An 18,398-nucleotide genomic window follows, 5' to 3' on the forward strand; every position below is an offset into this window, starting at 1 on the left:
AAAATACAGTTTCTTCAACAACAAAATGCAAGGGGGAAAAAAAAGAAAGGGCAAAGGAGCCCATAGAGCTAAAGAAACAAGAGACAATATCAAGTGATAAAAGGCCTTACTTGAATTTCAATTTAAAGAAACTATAAAACATTTTGACATTTATGAGACTGTTGGAAATTTGAGGACTCGCTAGATATTTTTAAAGTTTTAGATGTAATAATAGTATTATTATGTTAAAAAGAGACTATCTTTTAGCAGTTCATCCTGAAATCCTCATGGATGAAATATGTGATACTTGAGATTTGCTTCAAATTAGGATGAGAGGAGAGAAGTGGCTAGAGGTACAGATGAAACCAGATTATGAAACAAGTTTATGTATTGATAACTGTTGAAGCTGACTAATGGTACAAAGGGGATTATTAAACTATTCTGTCCAAAATTATATATGTTTAACATTTTTTATATTACAAAGGAGAGGCAGTATTCAAAGTTGATTCCAGGGTCTCAATCCCTGCAGATTATGAAACAAGGCTATGTATTGATAATAGTTGAAACCGAGTAATGGGTACAAAGAGGATATTAAACTATTCTGTCTAAAATTATGTATGTTTAACATTTTTTTTATATAACAAAGGGAAAGTATAGCTAGAGGAGAGGCAGTATTCAAAATTGATTCCAGAGTCTCACTCCCTGGTTACTGGGAGAACTTCATTAACTTGACATTTATTTGGCTCAGAGACATCGGGATGATGAATTTGAGTTTGAAATGATTGAGCTTGACATGGTAAGAGGTTTCCCAAGGAGTGATTACAACAGGCAGATAGAAATAAACTCTTGAAGATTAGCTGATAAATTGACAGTTCAAACTAACATATGAGAGACAGCAAAGCTGCTGTGGAAGCAATAAGATAGTATTTAATTGTGTTCAAAATCCAAACCAGAACAGCCTGCAGCTGCTGAGTACAGACTAAAAGAAAGGCAGATAGCTGGAAAAGCATAAGAGACTGCAAGAGTCTAATGATTGTTCTTTTCTCAAGAAGGTAGAGTTGATGAAACATCTGAGTCCTTAACTGCTTCCACCAACATGTACATTTGTAGCTAGCCACTGACTGTATGTTTTTAGAAATTTTGAAAGTTTGGGTTAGCCTTTTTTTTTTTTTTTTACTAACTGATTGCAGTTGTACATCCTAATTTATATATCATGGGAATGTTTCTGGACCCTATGGCAGGGATTTCAAAAATAGTTCGGTTAGTTGGTGTCTATTTGGTAGCCAAGACCCAAAAACATGAGGGCAGAACAATAATAAGTAGCACAGCATATCCTTTTCCTCCCAAATTCCTGAATCAAGGTTGAGGTTGAGGTCACTGTTACTTCCCAAACTACACTTGCTCTCCTCTCCCTGGGAAGTGAAAGCGAGTTGATTTATTTTATATCCCAACTGAGCTTTCCATAAGATTAAATATGCAAAAGAGCAAGTGATAGCCCCACTGCATAGATGGAAAGACTCAGCATCATCAACAATAGAAAGCAGTATACTCAATATCAAGTGTACATGAGCAGAGTGACTATGAAGCCAACACTGTCATTTAGTAACACTCATGGTTCACAGCTCATATATAAGTGAGTTCAGAAGACAAATTGAATGGGAAAATGGAAAGAGAAGCTTCATTTCCCCAGAAATATGTTCTCTCAAGTGTTTCTAGATAAATTTTCAGGTGAAAAATTAAATGTTTTTAAATTAAAAAAATTCAAAATGACAAATGGAAGTTTGTTGATGCTAGTATATTTCTAAAGTCAAAATTACAGAAAGAAGTACTGCATGTCAAACATTACAGAACTCTGTGTGTGAGAGAATAAAGTATTTTGGAAAAACAAATGGATAATTCTTTAAATCCAGAACTACTTTTTGTTGTCTGACATCATGGAAACAATTTCATTGTAAACTTCTTGAGGGGCGTCCATTGCCCAGATAAAGTCCAAGTGATTATAAAAGGTAATCTCCTTGTGGTAAATAAGATTGGGGAGTTTTGGAAGCAAAATGCCAACGTCTTGGGGGTCAGCCAATAGGTCATTGCCACCATTCCACACTGCAATTGGTACATTCATGGCTGTCACATTGTAGTAGGGAGGCTTAGGCTAGAAAACACAAGAGAAAGAATCAGAGTTTAGGTAACAACACTTTAAATCCAGTACTTCTTCTTCTTCAAGTAGAGTGTAAAACATTAACTGACAGTTTTATAAGTGAATTCTAGCAATGATTGCACAGAGAAAACCACCTTTATCCACAGAGCAAAGTGAATGCAATATGTTTTAGATCAGTGCTTCTCAAATTCTAATGGACCTGTGAATCACCTGAGGATCTCATTGAAATAAAGATTCTAATTCAGTAGATTCAGCGGAAGAGCCTGAGATTCTGCATTCATAGGTGATGCTGATGCCATTGGCTCCAAACCATGCTCTGAACAGCAAGGCTTTAGACAGTAAGTCTTACAAATTAAGAACATAGATTGCAACTCAAGCTAAGGGAAATGGATTTGATTAGATTCTAATTGTTAATAGGTTGTTTCTACCTAAACACTCCAAAGTATAATCTTAGAATGTCCCAAGTCATTTATTTCGGCTTTGTATTGACTTCCCAGTATGGTCAGGGGATAGGTCAGTTGGTTCAGTTACAGAGCTGTAATTGTTGAATAGCTACCTGAATATTTTCAAAATGTTGCTTCAAATTCTGAGAAAGGTTGTTATCATCTCCATGTCCTATTTCTCAAAAATCCCAATCACACATAAATTTTAAAGAGGTTTACAAAGCAGAAAAGGGAATAAGAGAATCATCTCCAATTTTCTTGCTGCCCAGAGAGAATTTTGTTAGTTTATTTAGATCATAATTTCAGGAATAGTAATCCAATATACTAAAAGTTTCTGTATTTTCAGCTTTTGTGTAATAGCCAGCTTGCCATAGCAAAATATTTTATGGTATTTAATTTCCCTAATATTTTCATGATTTCTATTATATTTCCTAAATATTAGAGAAAAGGGAGCAGTGTGGAAAATATTCATGATTATAAACCCACTTTGTTTTACTTACATCCCGTTATTCAAAGAATTTTCTAGATGCTGGCCCTGGCTCTTAAATTAGTGTCACTGCTTCAGTTAGTTAAAGACCAATCTGGTATGTTATTTGTTTGGTTGGAAGAAGGGTGGACTTTGGGACTGAGTTTCTATGTCTCACTTGTTCCTCTAAGATGAAGTCTTCTTATTATGATTATTAGAGCCCAGCAGAAAGAGACACTCAATGCAAATCTGTGTTTTGGAGGTTTAAGAAGATGATGGTGGAGGAAAAACATGTTTTCAACAAAAGTTTGATCTCATGCTATTCTGAAAACGTTAAAGACATAAAAAACACAAAATCAAGATGGGGGGGCATCTTCTCTACACATAGGATACTGTTATTAAAGCATATAAATCCCTTATAAATTTTGAGTCATGGAAACACGTTAAGATTAGTAGAGCTGTTCAGCTACTACTTGGTTGGAAAAATTAGATGTGGTGAAAAGGAAAAATAGAAGGTTACAAAATACTGTAGGGTACATCCTTTGTTCAAAATTAGTCAGTGATACCCTGAACTAAGAGCTTATAGATGTTATAGCATGAAATCCTGTCAACAACTTCCTGAGCCCAAGTGGAGAGATGAAGAAATGATTGCCCAAACTCATATTGACTACAGATAATATAAACTCCAAGGTCTGGATTCTTAGGATGATAAGCGTGAGGACTGCTTAGTATGTCTGCCTGTGCTAAAGGCCTCTTCCTATTGTAAAATATTTCCAGCCTTGACCTGCAAGCACAACATATTTTTCTTCTATATGGGCATATATTCTGGTGAAATCACTCCTCTGGCTGTCAACAAAGGAAAGCGTATTGTTTAAGAAGACCAGAAATTCCAACTCTATCTCATGAATGATTAGAATTATCAGCTTATTATATTAGGTATTTGTACTTCAGAACAGAGAGAACAGTGTGTTGGGGATCTGGGATACTGGACAGGTCAGTGTAATGGCAATGGCTAGTGGTAAGTCCTGGGAAGTCTCTCACATATGGGGGTGTTGTACTTCAAGGGCAGCTTTGTAAACCTCTTTAAATGAGCATAGCAACCGAAGCATGAATGCATAGTCATGTGTGAGAATGAGAGACAGGGCATCAACATTCCTTTGGAAAATAGATGTGCAATTAACATAATTTCTTCCTTAACATTCACATAGTTAATATTGTTGTTTAAAATGTGAATAATTCCAACTTTAAGAAGCTTACCTGATTATAGTGCATCATATTCTGAGCTGGGCTTCCCCAATCATAAGCTTGGAATTTCCCAGACTTAACAGCCTAATATAGGGAAATTAAAAACAAATAAAAATTATTATATTGTGAAAAATAAAATTCAAACATTTCCAATCAGTTTATTTTCAATTTAAACAATTATAAAACATTTTTCTTATTCCAAAAGGTTATTTATAATCTAGCACAAGGTATTTAAGTAAGTTTAAATGCAACTTTACTCAATTTTTCTTGCATGCCAAGTCATAAAAAGCATTTACTTCTTTGAAATAAATTCATAGTTATTTTTGTGTGGTAGTCAATGCCAGAAAAATTACCTGCTAGGTGCACTCGGCAGGATATTTTAAGAATGTGCTTACATAAAATGTAAAGTGTTGAGGCCCACAAAATAAATTTTAACAGCATTTGAAAAATAATACCTGGGTCCAATGGAAGATGTTTTGAACAGAAGTTCCTGCCGGGTTATGTGACAGATACACATCCAAGCGACTCTAGAAATCAGCACACACATATGACATATACATACTTCGACATACTCAGTATCTCAAAAACAGTTAAGATCTGTGTTTTCTGATTCAGGTCAAGTGTTTAAAGGTAACATTTACTGGTAGGATATGAACAACACATTTGCATGTCACTTCAGAATTTGCAAAGTGTAATTGCATGTGTTAACTCATTTAATTTGTAGCTGCCTAATGAGGAGAGCTTATTAGTTCCATTTTATCAGAATGAAAACTGAGGCACAAAGAAGTTTAGAGAATGTCTAATATTCACACAGAATAGAGCCAGATACTTTAATGCAGGTCCCTGAATCTAAATTCTCAGCTTTTATGCTTCTCTACCCAGTGCCAGAGTGCTGTAGGTTAAATATTCACACACAGGCCTTTTGCTTTGCAGAACCCCAGATAGCAAACTGAAGTCCCTTTCTCCACTTGCAGAGGGCCACTCCATAGTGGGTCTTAATGCCATTAATATAGTAGACTGTGGCCAGAGTGAAAAAAATTGGCCATCTTCATTGGAGACTGAAGATTCTCTTCTGCAAATTATTACAGATGAAATTTTTAATTTTATTAGAAGATGAAATTTCTAATTTCCTTTGTCTTATTTTACTATCATTTTTCTTATTAGACTCTCACTAATGGAATACAGCAATTTGTTCTGCCTTTACTTAGTGTGATGAGGATAGGCTACTCTCTGTTAAACTCCACGTATGGAATGACAGATAACCACAACACTTCATAGAATTATACCTTCTTATCAATAAACATAATTTTCTTAGGTGTTCAATGGTATAAACTATATAATTTTGAGTGAAGACAGTTGTCTATGATTAACAGTAGAAAACCTTATATGATATTACTATGTGCTAGATGCTTTGTACAATGTTCTATATGCTTTAATCATACTAGCTCATTTGATCATCACAATAATGGATTTTGTGGATGAGGAAATCAAGACAGAGGAGTTTAAGTCGGTTCCAAATGTAGGGTTTGAATTTAAACTGATCTAAATCCATACTCTTAACTATCTTATGATAGTGTATTTTGTCCATACATTTTAAAACCCCAACTCAGTACAAAGTGAGTAAAAGGACAGATAAAGAATATGGGCAAAGTCTTACATAAATAGTTGCTCAGAAATATGGAAATGACTATCAGTGTTAAAAATCTTTATTGAAAATATTTATTCAATACCTAGACATTTTTCTCACAGAGGAGCCTACCAAAACATATGGTTCAATCCATTCTGTCACAGAATTTAAATGTAACACCTATTATTTAGGTGCTCATAGTAAGTAGTGAATTTTTTTTTTCTTCATGTTGTTTATTTTAGGGGCAATCAGGGTAAAGGAAGGACTTTGGAAATGATGAAATTGGGAGCAATGATTTGTGAATTCTCTTGTGTTTATCAGGATATCACAATTCTAAACCTGCTCCTAGTTCTCATAAAGCACCAATTCTAAGTGGCAATGAAACAAGTAATCAAAGATGTTGCTCAAAATATAGAAATTACAATGAATACAAACCGTGTTGAAGTTCTTACTGTCAAATCCACAAAAGATAAATAAGGCATTGCTGCAAACGCGATTCAGTGTCTCACGGGAGCACACTTCAGTAGCAAGAAATTGATCAAAGAAGTTGTGTGGGAGGAATAATTTGTCACCAAATATCATCTGAAAAATAAAGGCATTATTAGAGGGTTGTAGCAATCAAGCTGGAGAAAAGACTCACTAATTTATCTAATCTACTTATACATGTGTGATTAGGATGATGATATATTCCAATTTTTACATGTTGTTTTAGGAATTTCCAATACTTTCAGTTGGTTAATTCCCTCAATAAAGTTGTGAAATGGGCAGCACAGATATCAATACTGGGTATCTACTGTGGCATTCAGAACTGTACTGACTGCTAACAGGAAGTATAAGACACAAAGAGTTACAATCTAGTTGGGGTGATAGGAGTTGTGGGATGAAATCTTTAAACAACATGGCAGACTGTCATAATGAAGAGTCAAGATGTGAGATTTCAGCAATGAATTACGAAAAGTTTTGGAGGAGAAATGGTGACTTGGCCATATTTTCAAAAAAGCCTTTACAGAGGCAGTGAGGCTCCGTATAAGAACTGAAGCCTAGGTCCAATGGCTCATACATGTAATCCCAGCACTTTGGGAGGCCCAGGCGGGTGGATCATGAGGTCAGGAGATCAAGGCCATCCTGGCCAATGTGGTGAAACCCTATCTCTACTAAAAATCCAAAAAAAATTAGCTGGATGTGGTGGTGCACACCTGTAATCCCAGCTACTCAGGAGGCTGAGGCAGGAGAGTCGCTTGAATCTGGGAGGCAGAGATTGCAGTGAGCCGAGATTGTGCCACTGCACTCCAACCTTGCCACAGAGCGAGACTCCGTCTCAAAAAAAAAAAAAAAAAAAAAAAAAGATTGAAAGAGTTTGTTCCAACTCTCTTTGAGGAAGGCAAATAATTTGTTATCTCTATTTTATACATAAGGAAACATGAGGTTAACATGAGTCAGCAACTTGGGCTAATTAGAGCTGAATTATACCTAAAATCCTTACCCGAGCCTCTAACTTGAGGTCTAGTGCTTTTTTAAATTTAATTAATGTCTGCATTGCCTATCAGAAAATCTGTGTACAAGTAGGAGATAAGTTCTTAATCAGTGTTGCCAATAAATATATTTGGGTCACCACAAAACTTTAGATTTGAATACAAGTTTTCCAAATGTAGTTTTGGAAAGGCAAGTTCTATTAGGCTTTAGACATATATGTTAATACAGAGTGAAAAGAGATGAACAATACAAAATCATAGAAGGAAATGGCGTCATTACATTTTATAGCCTGAAGCTAAACCATTCTCCTAAAGGAAAGTGGAAAGTAAGTGTGTGTGTATGCGTGTGTGTGTGTGTGTGTGTGTTTGTGTGTTTTACTAGGTAAAATAATTAGCATATAAGTATTGGCAAACAAAAGGATTATTAATTCCATAACATGTGTGACTACTGCATAAGGCACTTAATATTTATAATTTATTGAAATCCACATTCCTGTCTTATGAAATGCCCATTTAAGGATGAAGGAGCTCTTAGGAAAGCCAAAAGGGAAAGCCATGAGAGATCTCAAGGTGTTTGCCCTTGAGATGATTGAGTCAATGACTCAATCATTGACTTAATTCCCCCTTTTCTCCTTTTCCCTTCCCTTCCTTTCCCTCCTCTTTCCAGTCTCTCTGGCCCAAGTGTGTTAACCTCCTTATTTGACTATTTTGTTTTGTTTTTATTTCTCCTTCCCTCTCCTGGAGTGGAATCACAGACTTGACACAACTGTATAGAGTGCTTGATAAACAAACCATCTGTGAAAAAGCAAAACTACTTTCAGGCATTGCTGACCCATTACTTAATTAAAGAGAATCAAATACCTTGAAGAGGAATGAAGGAATAAATCTAAGTTTGTTTAAAAGGCTTTTCGTATACTTCACAGTAGCAACCGGAGCTAGAGCATAGAAGGTTTTGATTCTTTCAGCCAGTTTGGGATTGGTGGAAAAGGCAATAAAACCTGAAAAATAACAAGGAACTGGTGAAAAGGGGGTATGTATGTATTTGTGTGTTGTTGTTTGGTTTGTTTTTACAAGTGTGACATTATTTTGGACTTACTAAGGATGGTGTTTGAGACAACCTGAGAAATTGGCATCTCTGCTGGCTCAAAGTGATTAGATTTTTGTGTTATTTGTTTTATTTTCATAGTTTTCTGTAGGGACATGAGGCTAGAACGTTTTAAAAGTTATCATAAACCTTTATCTGACCTTAGAAAATAGGCCAGATTTAGGATACTCATATGGTTACAAAAAATAGTTATTTATGCTATATATTTTTATGAATTTAAATTTATCTCTTCACAGTGAGATAATTAACACTTAATATGAGGAGAGTATATAAGTGGAAAGGTTAAGAGTAGAAGTTTAAAATATGACCAAACTCGATTTGAATCCTGGCTCTGTGGTTTGTTAGCTTTGTGGTTTATTAGCTTTTCGACCTTGGACAAGTCACCAAATCTCTAAGAGCCGCTGTTTCCTTATCTGAAATACAAGGATAGTAGTGAGTACTTCGTTAGGTTGTTAGGAACTAAAGGAAGTAAATCATGTAAAGAAAGGATTTATCATTATTCTTGGCACATAGTAAATACTTGATAAATGAGGACCCAAGAGAAATCAAATATCTATACATTTAAAGACTTTCAGTAATTAATTAATTTTATAAGCACTAATATACTAGCAGATGAGGATGTGATTACATAGTTTTCAAGTTTAACTTTGCAGTATAACTACATAGGCAAGGCCCTCTCCCTGTCATTAATGACATATTGATGAGACTCAAGAATGGCCTGAAAAAAACCCTCTCTGATCTAGACATCTGTATAATACGTAGCCTGATTCTCTTTGTGGAAAATGGTTTTTCCAAGAACATCCTTCATCCAGGTCACGACTATCTTTTTCATGGGTACTATAAGAGTCCTCTAATTGGTTCTTTGCTCCTGCCCCTTTTCCCCTCAGCGACAAAAGGGATCCTGTTATGAATTATGTAGCTCTTCGATTCAAAATTATTCTGCGCTTTTCTTTTTTGTCAGAGTGAAAGCTAAAATCCCTACAACAGCCAAAGAGCCCTAAACAGTCTTTCCTCTCCAACCCTTGTGATTTCATCGCTCATTCTCTATGTCTCTTTCTCAATTTGATTCATCCACGCAAGACATGGTCTCACTGCTATTCCTTGAACAAACTAGGTGTGCTCCAGTTCAGATTCTTTCACTTGCTATTCTCTCTTCCTGGAACACCAGCCTGCTAGGTAGGCATATGGCTCACTCTGACCTCTATCATGGCTTTACCCAGAGGGTGCTTGTGTTACCTATCTACAATTGCTGTGAACCCCTCTGGTGCTCTATAATGTGATTCTCTGGGTTATTTTCTTTCCATAGCTTTACCATTATCTAAAATATATTATATTTTACTTTTTTTTTTTTTTTTTTTGGAAAGTTTTACTCTTGTTGCCCAGGCTGGAGTGCAATGGTGTAATCTCAGCTCACCACAACCTCTGCCTCCCAGGTTCCAGTAATTCTCATGCCTCAGCCTCCTGAGTAGCTGGAATTATAGGCATGTGCCACCATGCCTGGCCAATTTTTGTATTATTAGTAGAGATGGGGTTTCTCCATGTTGGTCAGGCTGGTCTTGAACTCCCGACCTCAGCTAATCCACCTGCCTCGGCCTCCCAAAGTGCTGGGATTACAGGCGTGGGCCACCATGCCCAGCCTATATTTTACTTTTTTTGCCATTTTTAAACTACTTGATCACATCCTCATCTGCTAGTATACTACTGCCTCTATCACTAGAGTGTAAGTGGTACAAAGGCAGAAGTTTTCATCTATTTCATTTATTGCTGTATTCTTCGGATACATCATAGGAGTCTGCCCCATAAATATGGTCAAATGAATAGAATAAACTCAGCTCAGTGGCCATGTGGTATAACGTTTCAGAGTATATGCTTGGGAGTCAGACTGCCTGAGTTATCTTATTGGTAATAACCATGTTACCTTGCACAAACTGTTTATCCGCTTGCTTTGTTTTCCCATATAATAGGAATTATAATTGTCCCTATGTCATTGTGTTGTTGGAGGCATTAAATGAATAGAAAGCAATTAGTGTGGTTGCTAACACACCTACCATAATCACTGGGAAAATGTTTATGAGGAGTAAACCACTTGGCCTTGACTGCCATTACTTACCAATGGTGGTGCCCTGTGAATGGCCAACATAGTGTAGCTGCTTCTGTCCAGTTTTGTTTACAATGAAGTCAATTGTGGCTGGAAGGTCATATTTAGCCATTTCATCAAAGCTGAAAGGAAAAAGACGAAAGTGAATACATTTCCTTGATATAGTTTCTAAAATTCAAGCATTCATAGCCAATGATCCCTTTGGAATATAGAAAACTGCATTCTCTAAATATTGATGCTTAGAGACCATCAGTGAGTGTCAGGTGCCTTTGGGTGGCTTCTTATAAACAACTGACATCATTTCTGAAGCACAGCATTACAGCTGCAACTGAATCCAAACAAGATAGTATCTGTAGGTAGGAATTATTTCTATCCTTGAAATGGAATGTCAGATTTAATAATAATGTGTATGCTGTGTTCCAGTGTTATTTTATATAAATCCTATCTTTCTCTATTTCATTATTCACAAATCAGCCAACATATTTTGAAAACGAAAACTGGATTATGCTACCTCCCTATTTAAAAATTCTCAGTGTACTTAGAATGAGGCCCAATACTCTCACTATCACCACTACAGCCCTGTCAGCACCTCAGTATTTATTCATGTCATTCTCCTTCTTCCCAGCACACCTGGGATACACAGGTTTCTTTTCAGCTGCTAGAACTCTCGGAACACTTTCATGCCTTAGCAACAGCAGCCATATTTTCTTCTGTTCTCCACCTCCATCAGTAATTTCCAAGAATAAGGCACAGGAAGACCAGTGAGAGAAGCCTGTGATAATCTCTCCATGGTATCTGAATTTCACTCTCCCCACCCCTCCTATTGATGATGACTCAGATTGCTGTTCTCCTATCCCCAACTGGGCTTTGACATCCCTCTTGAATCCATATGGACATTCCTTTGGAATTTTCCAGGGGCAGCGAATTTCCTTGCTTCAGCCATGTTGTTCATTCCGTTTGGAAAAGCACATTCTGGGATCCCTTATGGAGACTCCTGAGATCACAGAAAGTTTGAAGGAAAAACTACCCTAGGAATGAGGTACATGGAAGAATCCAAGAATGGATTAGAATGAAAATGACTTATTTCTCCTCCTACTTGGAGTGTAATTTGTTAAAAAGGGACTGGGTTAGAAGGGGTGAATGCCCATGCTTTTAAAGCCCAATGTTTATTTTTAATTGTCCCTTTTCTTTACCTGAAAGCCCAGAATTCAACTGAGTCCGGTGAATAGTACAAGTTTTTTCTGGCCCAGGTGTTTCCTCTGCTGTTGCCCAGCCACACATCATAACCAGCGTCTGCCAGAATGAAGGCAAGGCTGTTGTTCGGCAAGTTGGCAATCCAGTTTGTGGCTGATGCAAGCAAACCGTGCTGCAAAAACACAACAGGTCTCTGGCCTAAAGAAAAAAAAAAGTTTATAAACTTCATAAATGCATTCCTTATTCTAGGATAAATGTGAGACTAGAAACAGTCTTCCATATGATTAGCATTAAATACATTTGCCTGATTGAGTTGAATATTTTTGACTATCTTAACCATGGTGATGATTTCTCAGGGAGTTGATTTCTCAGGTGCCAACACTTATGAAACTGTACACTTTAAATATGAGCAGTTTATTATATGCCAATTACATCTCAATAAAACTATTGAAAAATTATATTCTCAGGTAATTCAGCACAATGTTAAATTAGGTAAACTGCGAGTGGTAAAATTATGAGTAATCTTTTTTTTCTTTTTGTGCTTAACAACATTTCTACAAGGAGAAAAGGGTGAACTTTCAATAGTACTAGTGAAAATTGGACTGTATATGTTTAGGAAATGGGCCTTGAATTGGCTCCCCATCGTCCCCTCTGCAACACACACCATGGCTAACTCTTCCTGATCTTCTAGGTCTTCATCCAGTTAAAGCTTCATCCAAGCTTTCCTTGACTCCCCTAGCTGGGTTAGGTCATTTTATTAAAACTTTCAGTTTAACATCCTATGTACAGTTATAGCTTGAGTACATATTATTACAATCACCCATTTACTTATCTATTTGATTGGCTTGATGATGATCTCCTTTAAAACTGAAAATACAGCTTAGTTATTGTTGCATTTCCAGAATGAGCAATACGTTAAATCTTTAGGAAGAAATAAAAGGAGGAAAAAGGAAAGAACAAAAAAGGAAAAGATGAAGGAAGAAAGAAGAGGGAAGGAGGAAGAAAGAAGGAAAGGAAAAAACTGAGAAAGGAAGGGAGATATACCTCTATTCCCTGAATTTATCTTCCCATAAGGAATTCTGTCGACTTCAAGGATATAACCATCTTCAGTCACAACTTCGTATTTTTCGTTTGGGTATCCCCAATAAGAAATCATCTGACTCTGAGAAAGAAAACCCAAAACTTTACATTTTTGTTTATTTTTAGATACATCTAATAAATAAATATTGCTGTTTATTTTTAATTGGTCGTATAAAATCTTAAACCCATCATGATTTTAAATAATAGTATCTTTTAGTTGTATAGAGTTTCTTTCCCTAGAGTAACTTACAATGTTCATAGTCACTTCAGGGCTTCCAGGGTTTACTTTTCCAAAGAAACCATGTGTAGTTCCCAGTACAGATGTCAAACTCGCCAGTGTTAAAAGTAGCCACATTTTGGACCTGCCTGAAAGAAAAGAATAACCCATGCCATAGTTAACCCATTATACTTTCATAATGCTCATATTTTATGCCAATTTTACCTTTGTGCCAAGTAAAGGAATGCTTGGGTTTGATTATATTCAGTTGGGCAATAAACTGCGACACATGAATGTCAGCACAAGTAACTTAATGCTTTTAATGCTTAACATGTTTTCACTATTTGATTCCTTTTGTTTAAGAACATTTCCCACTTGGTTTCAAGTCATACTGAATTAATCTTAATTGGCAAAAAATTTTCTCTAATTGGCATAACAATGTATTCTTATTATGCTTTGTGTTTAAGACTTTTACCACTTTCTTTTGAAAGCCCAGATTTGGGTGGGGGATGTGTGGGCCTTTGACTTCTTTAGCTCTAGTCTCTATATAATGTGCTTCAAAGTCAATATGATAATTTTAAATGTTGTTTATAATAGTCATTCCATAAACATTTACTGACTGGTGGTCATTATGTGGATTTAAAAGCTGCTACCACCTTCTCAAAATGGTGCCATAACCAGAGTTATGTGTGAATATAATTTCAGGAGCGTTATTGCTCTTTTAAATTTTTGCTGAATATTGTCTCATTGAAATTACTTAGGTAGGCCTTGAAAATTATAAATCAGCAATGTATTGGATGGTCCAATATCCTTTTTAACAAATATTTAACAATAAAAAGGAAAATTAGTATCATGATTTGAAAAGGATCCAAGAGATATTCTAATTGAATCCTCACATATTTTACAAATGAGAAATAACAACTCAATTCTTTAATAACAATGCTAATTCTAAGTAAACTGAATTAGTGATACTATTTAAATAATCAGCCTTTTACATAATTACTCTATCAAAATTGTTAGGCTTTCTGAGGTGTAGAGCAATACAGGTCAAGAGCAATACAGGCCAGTGATAAAATGTGTCTGTTATTATACATATATATATATATATATATATATTGCACTTTAGGTTCTGGGGTACATGTGCAGAACATGGAGGATTGTTGCATAGGTACCTACATGGCAGTGTGATTTGCTGCCTCCATCCCCCCATCACCTATATCTGGCATTTCTCCCCATGTTATCCCTCCCCAACCTCCCTACCCCCCACTGTCCCTCCCCTATTCCCCCCCAACAGACCCCAGTGTGTGATGCTCCCCTCCCTGTGTCCATGTGTTCTCATTGTTCAACACCTGCCTATAAGTGAGAACATGTGGTATTTGATTTTCTGTTCTTGTGTCAGTTTGCTGAGAATGATGGTTTCCAGATTCATCCACGTCCCTACAAAGGACACAAACTCATCATTTTTATGGCTGCATAGTATGCCATGGTATATATGTGCCACATTTTCCTCGTCCAGTCTATCATCGATGGGCATTTGGGTTGGTTCCAGGTCTTTGCTATTGTAAACAGCACTGCAGTGAACATAAATGTGCATGTGTCTTTATAATAGAACGATTTATAATCCTTCAGATATATACCCAATAATAGGATTGTTGGGTCAAATGGAATTTCTATTTCTAGGTCCTTAAGGAATCGCCACACTGTCTTCCACAATGGTTGAACTGATTTCACTCCCACCAACAGTGTAAAAGTGTTCCTATTTCTCCGCATCCTCTCCAGCATCTATTGTCTCCAGATTTTTTAATGATCAACATTCTAACTGGCGTGAGATGATATCTCAGTGTGGTTTTGATTTACATTTCCCTAATGACCAGTGATAATGAGCACTTTTTCACATATCTGTTGGCCTCATGTATGTCTTCTTTTGAAAAGTGTCTGTTCAAATCTTTTGCCTACTTTTGAATGGGTTTGTTTGTTTGTTTCTTGTAAATCTGTTTTAGTTCTTTGTAGATTCTGGATATTAGCCCTTTGTCAGATGGGTAGATTGCAAAAATTTTTTCTCATTCTGTTGGTTGCACGTTCACTCTAATAATTGTTTCTTTTGCTGTACAGAAGCTCTGGAGTTTAATTGGATCCCATTTGTCTATTTTGGCTTTTGTTGCCAATGCTTTTGATGTTTTAGTCATGAAGTCCTTGCGTATGCCTGTGTCCTGAATGGTTTTGCCTAGGTTTTCTGCTAGGATTTTTATGGTGTTAGGTCTTATGCTTAAATCCTTAATCCATCTGGAGTTAATTTTAGTGTAAGGTGTCAGGAAGGGGTCCAGTTTCTGCTTTCTGCACATGGCTAGCCAGTTATTCCAACACTATTTATTAAACAGGGAATCCTTTCCCTATTGTTTGTTTTTGTCAGATTTGTCAAAGATCAGATGGTTGTAGATGTGTGACCTTGCTTGAAAATAGCCTAATTGATGAGCCTGCAAGAGCTAACCCCTCATAAAAGCTGAGTAGGTTCCAGGTTAAAGTAGCTTAAAATTTATCAGCCTTGCTTGTCAATATGTGGTTCTTGGGGCAACTAGTCAGCATTTTCTCTTGTACAATAACTAGGAATTTCATGTACATATAAACTTAGAATGAAACTCATGCTCCTTCCAATTTTTTTTATTTTGACCGAAATTTCAACTCATAACTATCTTTTTTCAAAGATCATTTCTGTAGGACTCCAACTTTCTGATCTTACGATATATATATTTATTTATATATATCACATTATCTTAATATATCATTTATTTATATATATCATAAGATTAGTTTCTCAAACTGATCATATTTATATATATATTTGAGAAACTAGGTCTCACTCTGTCCCCCAGGTAGGAGTACATACATATATGATATAGTAATATATTTATGTAAATTCTTATATTTATGTAAATAAATATATTTCTATATCATACATGTAAATATATATATATATTTGAGAAACTAGGTCTCAATCTGTCACCCAAGGTAGCATGATCATAGCTCATTGCAACTTTGATCTCCTGGCTCTTGGTCCCAAGTGATTCCCCCCGCCCCTGGCCCCGCTTCCACAGTAGCTAAGGCTATAGGAGTGCATCTAGCTATTTTTTTTTTCTCTTCTTTTAGAAATTGGGTGTTCCTACATTACCCAGGCTGGTCTTGAACTGGCCCCAAGGTATTTTCCTGCCTGGGCTTCCCAAAACACTGGGATTATAGACACGAGCCACCACATCTGGCCCGATAGACAACATTTGATATTAGACCTACAACCCTTGGACTTCCTTCTATGTTGTAGTCACCAACTATAAGTTTGAGAATCTTCAGATACTAAGCTCATGAAAAAGCTTCAATGGAGAAGTGATATTGTCCTCAAATATCCGAAGGGAAGCCATGTAGAGGACAGTTTTAAATCAATTTATTTTTAGTGTGTCAGAAATAAATTATTCATTAAATATTTATTGAGAAACTGTGTGTTAGCAATATTTGGAGGTCATATATAGAAATATTTGACTTGAATACAGTGAAGAAATTGTAATATTTGGATCTTTGGATTCAAGTGAAATTCTTTGAAAAGCGGTGACTTCTCAGTTGCTGATAATATTTCAACAAAACCTATTTATAGTAATACATGCAGAGCACATAGCATAGTTCCTGATTTACAATAAAGCCAGAGCAGAACTCTCAAGATCTAAATCTGACCCTCTGGTCTAATAGTTTGGCCACTGATTTAGTATAGAATTAGATTTAAGGGTGTCTCTTAAAAGTCAGTTTTTAACTAAGCCTTGTCTTTACCATGATATTTTAGGGAGGGATAACCCTGTATATAAAAACTAACCAGCAGTATTGTAACATTCAAACCAGAGGCTTTCATCAAACGTTTCAGGAACCCACAAGGTCTCCATTAAGTGATTTGCCATTGTAAAGTGAGGATACTTAACCTACTGTTTGCATTGGAGTACATACCAACAGGCTCAAAGGAGTTCAAGGTCAGAATAAATTTCTCAAAATGCTTGTTACCAAGTGCTACGAAAATACCAGTAGTTAACATGTACAGAGGATCCACTGTGTGCTAAACTGTGTGTTCAACATAGTATATATGAAGTGAACTATTTTTGTTAAGACAGCTTTCCCATCTATAAAATAGGGCCTGTAACAGTTCATTTCTCTATGTTAGAAGAATTCATTATGATAACAAAAGTAGAGTTCTTAACATGCTGGGTATCTTAAAAACATTGTTTAAATATAGTTATTATTATTATCTCCTTTAATAATTCTCATAGCAACTCTATGAAGTAGGTAGCATTATATTGTCCATTTTACAGATAAGCAAGGTAAGGCTAAAAGAGGACTCATCCAACCAAAATATAGTAAGTAGTGTAGCTCATATTTGGAACTAGATAGGAGTCTGTTTCCAAAGACTATGTTCTTTCCCACTGTAATCCTTCTTCAGTATGACCCTGGGCCAGCTTTTATAGGGAGATCATCCCCAGAGAGATGTATGTAATTTGCTCTAGTCTTCTATTTTGAAAAATTTATAATTTAAATAAATGCTTTAGTAACCTATGAAGTGTAACAATAGTATTAATATGATCAATTCAACAGCAGTTGATTTGAATGATACTAAATATTCAACACAGCACATTAATACAGCCAATTATATGACACTAGAGTACTGGTCTATTCCTTCTCAAAAAGAAGAATCACAGAGACTAGACTTTCACATTAGGAACTTAATAAACAAACTTGTAATTCAATAATTAAGAAATTACAAGACTTTCACATTAGGCATTAATTGCAATAATAAGCAAATTTGTCATTCGATAATTAAGAATCTCACGTCCATAGAAAAAAATAAAAAATAAATCAAATCCTAGAGGTATAAGCCATAATTCAAACAGATTAATTTATAAAGGTGAATATGCAACAAATATCTAAGCCTTTAAAAAAAAGCAACACTTGAGTTAAAGAAAAAATAAATCTAATAATTCAAATAACAGTTTTGTTCAGCAGAAGTTATACTTACAGTTTCCTCAGAAATAGGATTATGTTTCTCTGGATGGCTAGTATTTTGGTTAATGTTGTATTGACTTCTTATATACAAAACCTTCAACAATAGTCAGATTACTCATCCACTGATCACATTGCCAAAAAGACTTAATATCTGGGCATCATCTAATGTTAACAGGACAAAACTAGAAATTAAATATTGCATTCATTTTCACATAGTATTGAGTGCTCACCTTTAACTTTTAACAAACACAAATATTGGCCAAAGCAGTTCTGAGGGTTAAAATGATTT

The 18,398-nt window shown here is 35.7% G+C and overlaps 1 protein-coding gene across 3 annotated transcripts; it reads right to left on the reverse strand.

Annotated features, from left to right (window-relative positions):
- Window positions 1-1,759: 1,759 nt before the first annotated feature.
- Window positions 1,760-18,166, reverse strand: LOC116528374 (gastric triacylglycerol lipase). Of its 3 annotated transcripts, none has more exons than XM_032245600.1 (10): window positions 18,123-18,166; window positions 13,115-13,230; window positions 12,829-12,946; window positions 11,784-11,982; window positions 10,603-10,712; window positions 8,249-8,385; window positions 6,351-6,497; window positions 4,744-4,815; window positions 4,301-4,372; window positions 1,760-2,128 (listed from the first exon to the last, which is right to left on the reverse strand). In XM_032245600.1, exons 2-10 carry the CDS (start codon window positions 13,217-13,219, stop codon window positions 1,892-1,894), a joined length of 1,197 nt encoding a protein of 398 aa, XP_032101491.1. In that variant the 5' UTR covers window positions 13,220-13,230; window positions 18,123-18,166; the 3' UTR covers window positions 1,760-1,891. The 3 variants fall into 3 exon arrangements, with proteins under 3 accessions (XP_032101491.1, XP_032101490.1, XP_032101492.1); XM_032245599.1 differs by lacking the exon at window positions 18,123-18,166 and adding an exon at window positions 17,042-17,060 and having other exon boundaries at window positions 1,796-2,128; XM_032245601.1 differs by lacking the exon at window positions 18,123-18,166 and adding an exon at window positions 17,042-17,060 and having other exon boundaries at window positions 1,892-2,128; window positions 11,784-11,883.
- Window positions 18,167-18,398: the final 232 nt, after the last annotated feature.

Source organism: Sapajus apella, unplaced genomic scaffold (genome assembly GCF_009761245.1).
Source record: "Sapajus apella isolate SASKATOON/1434 unplaced genomic scaffold, GSC_monkey_1.0 scaffold58, whole genome shotgun sequence".
NCBI lineage: Eukaryota > Metazoa > Chordata > Mammalia > Primates > Cebidae > Sapajus > Sapajus apella.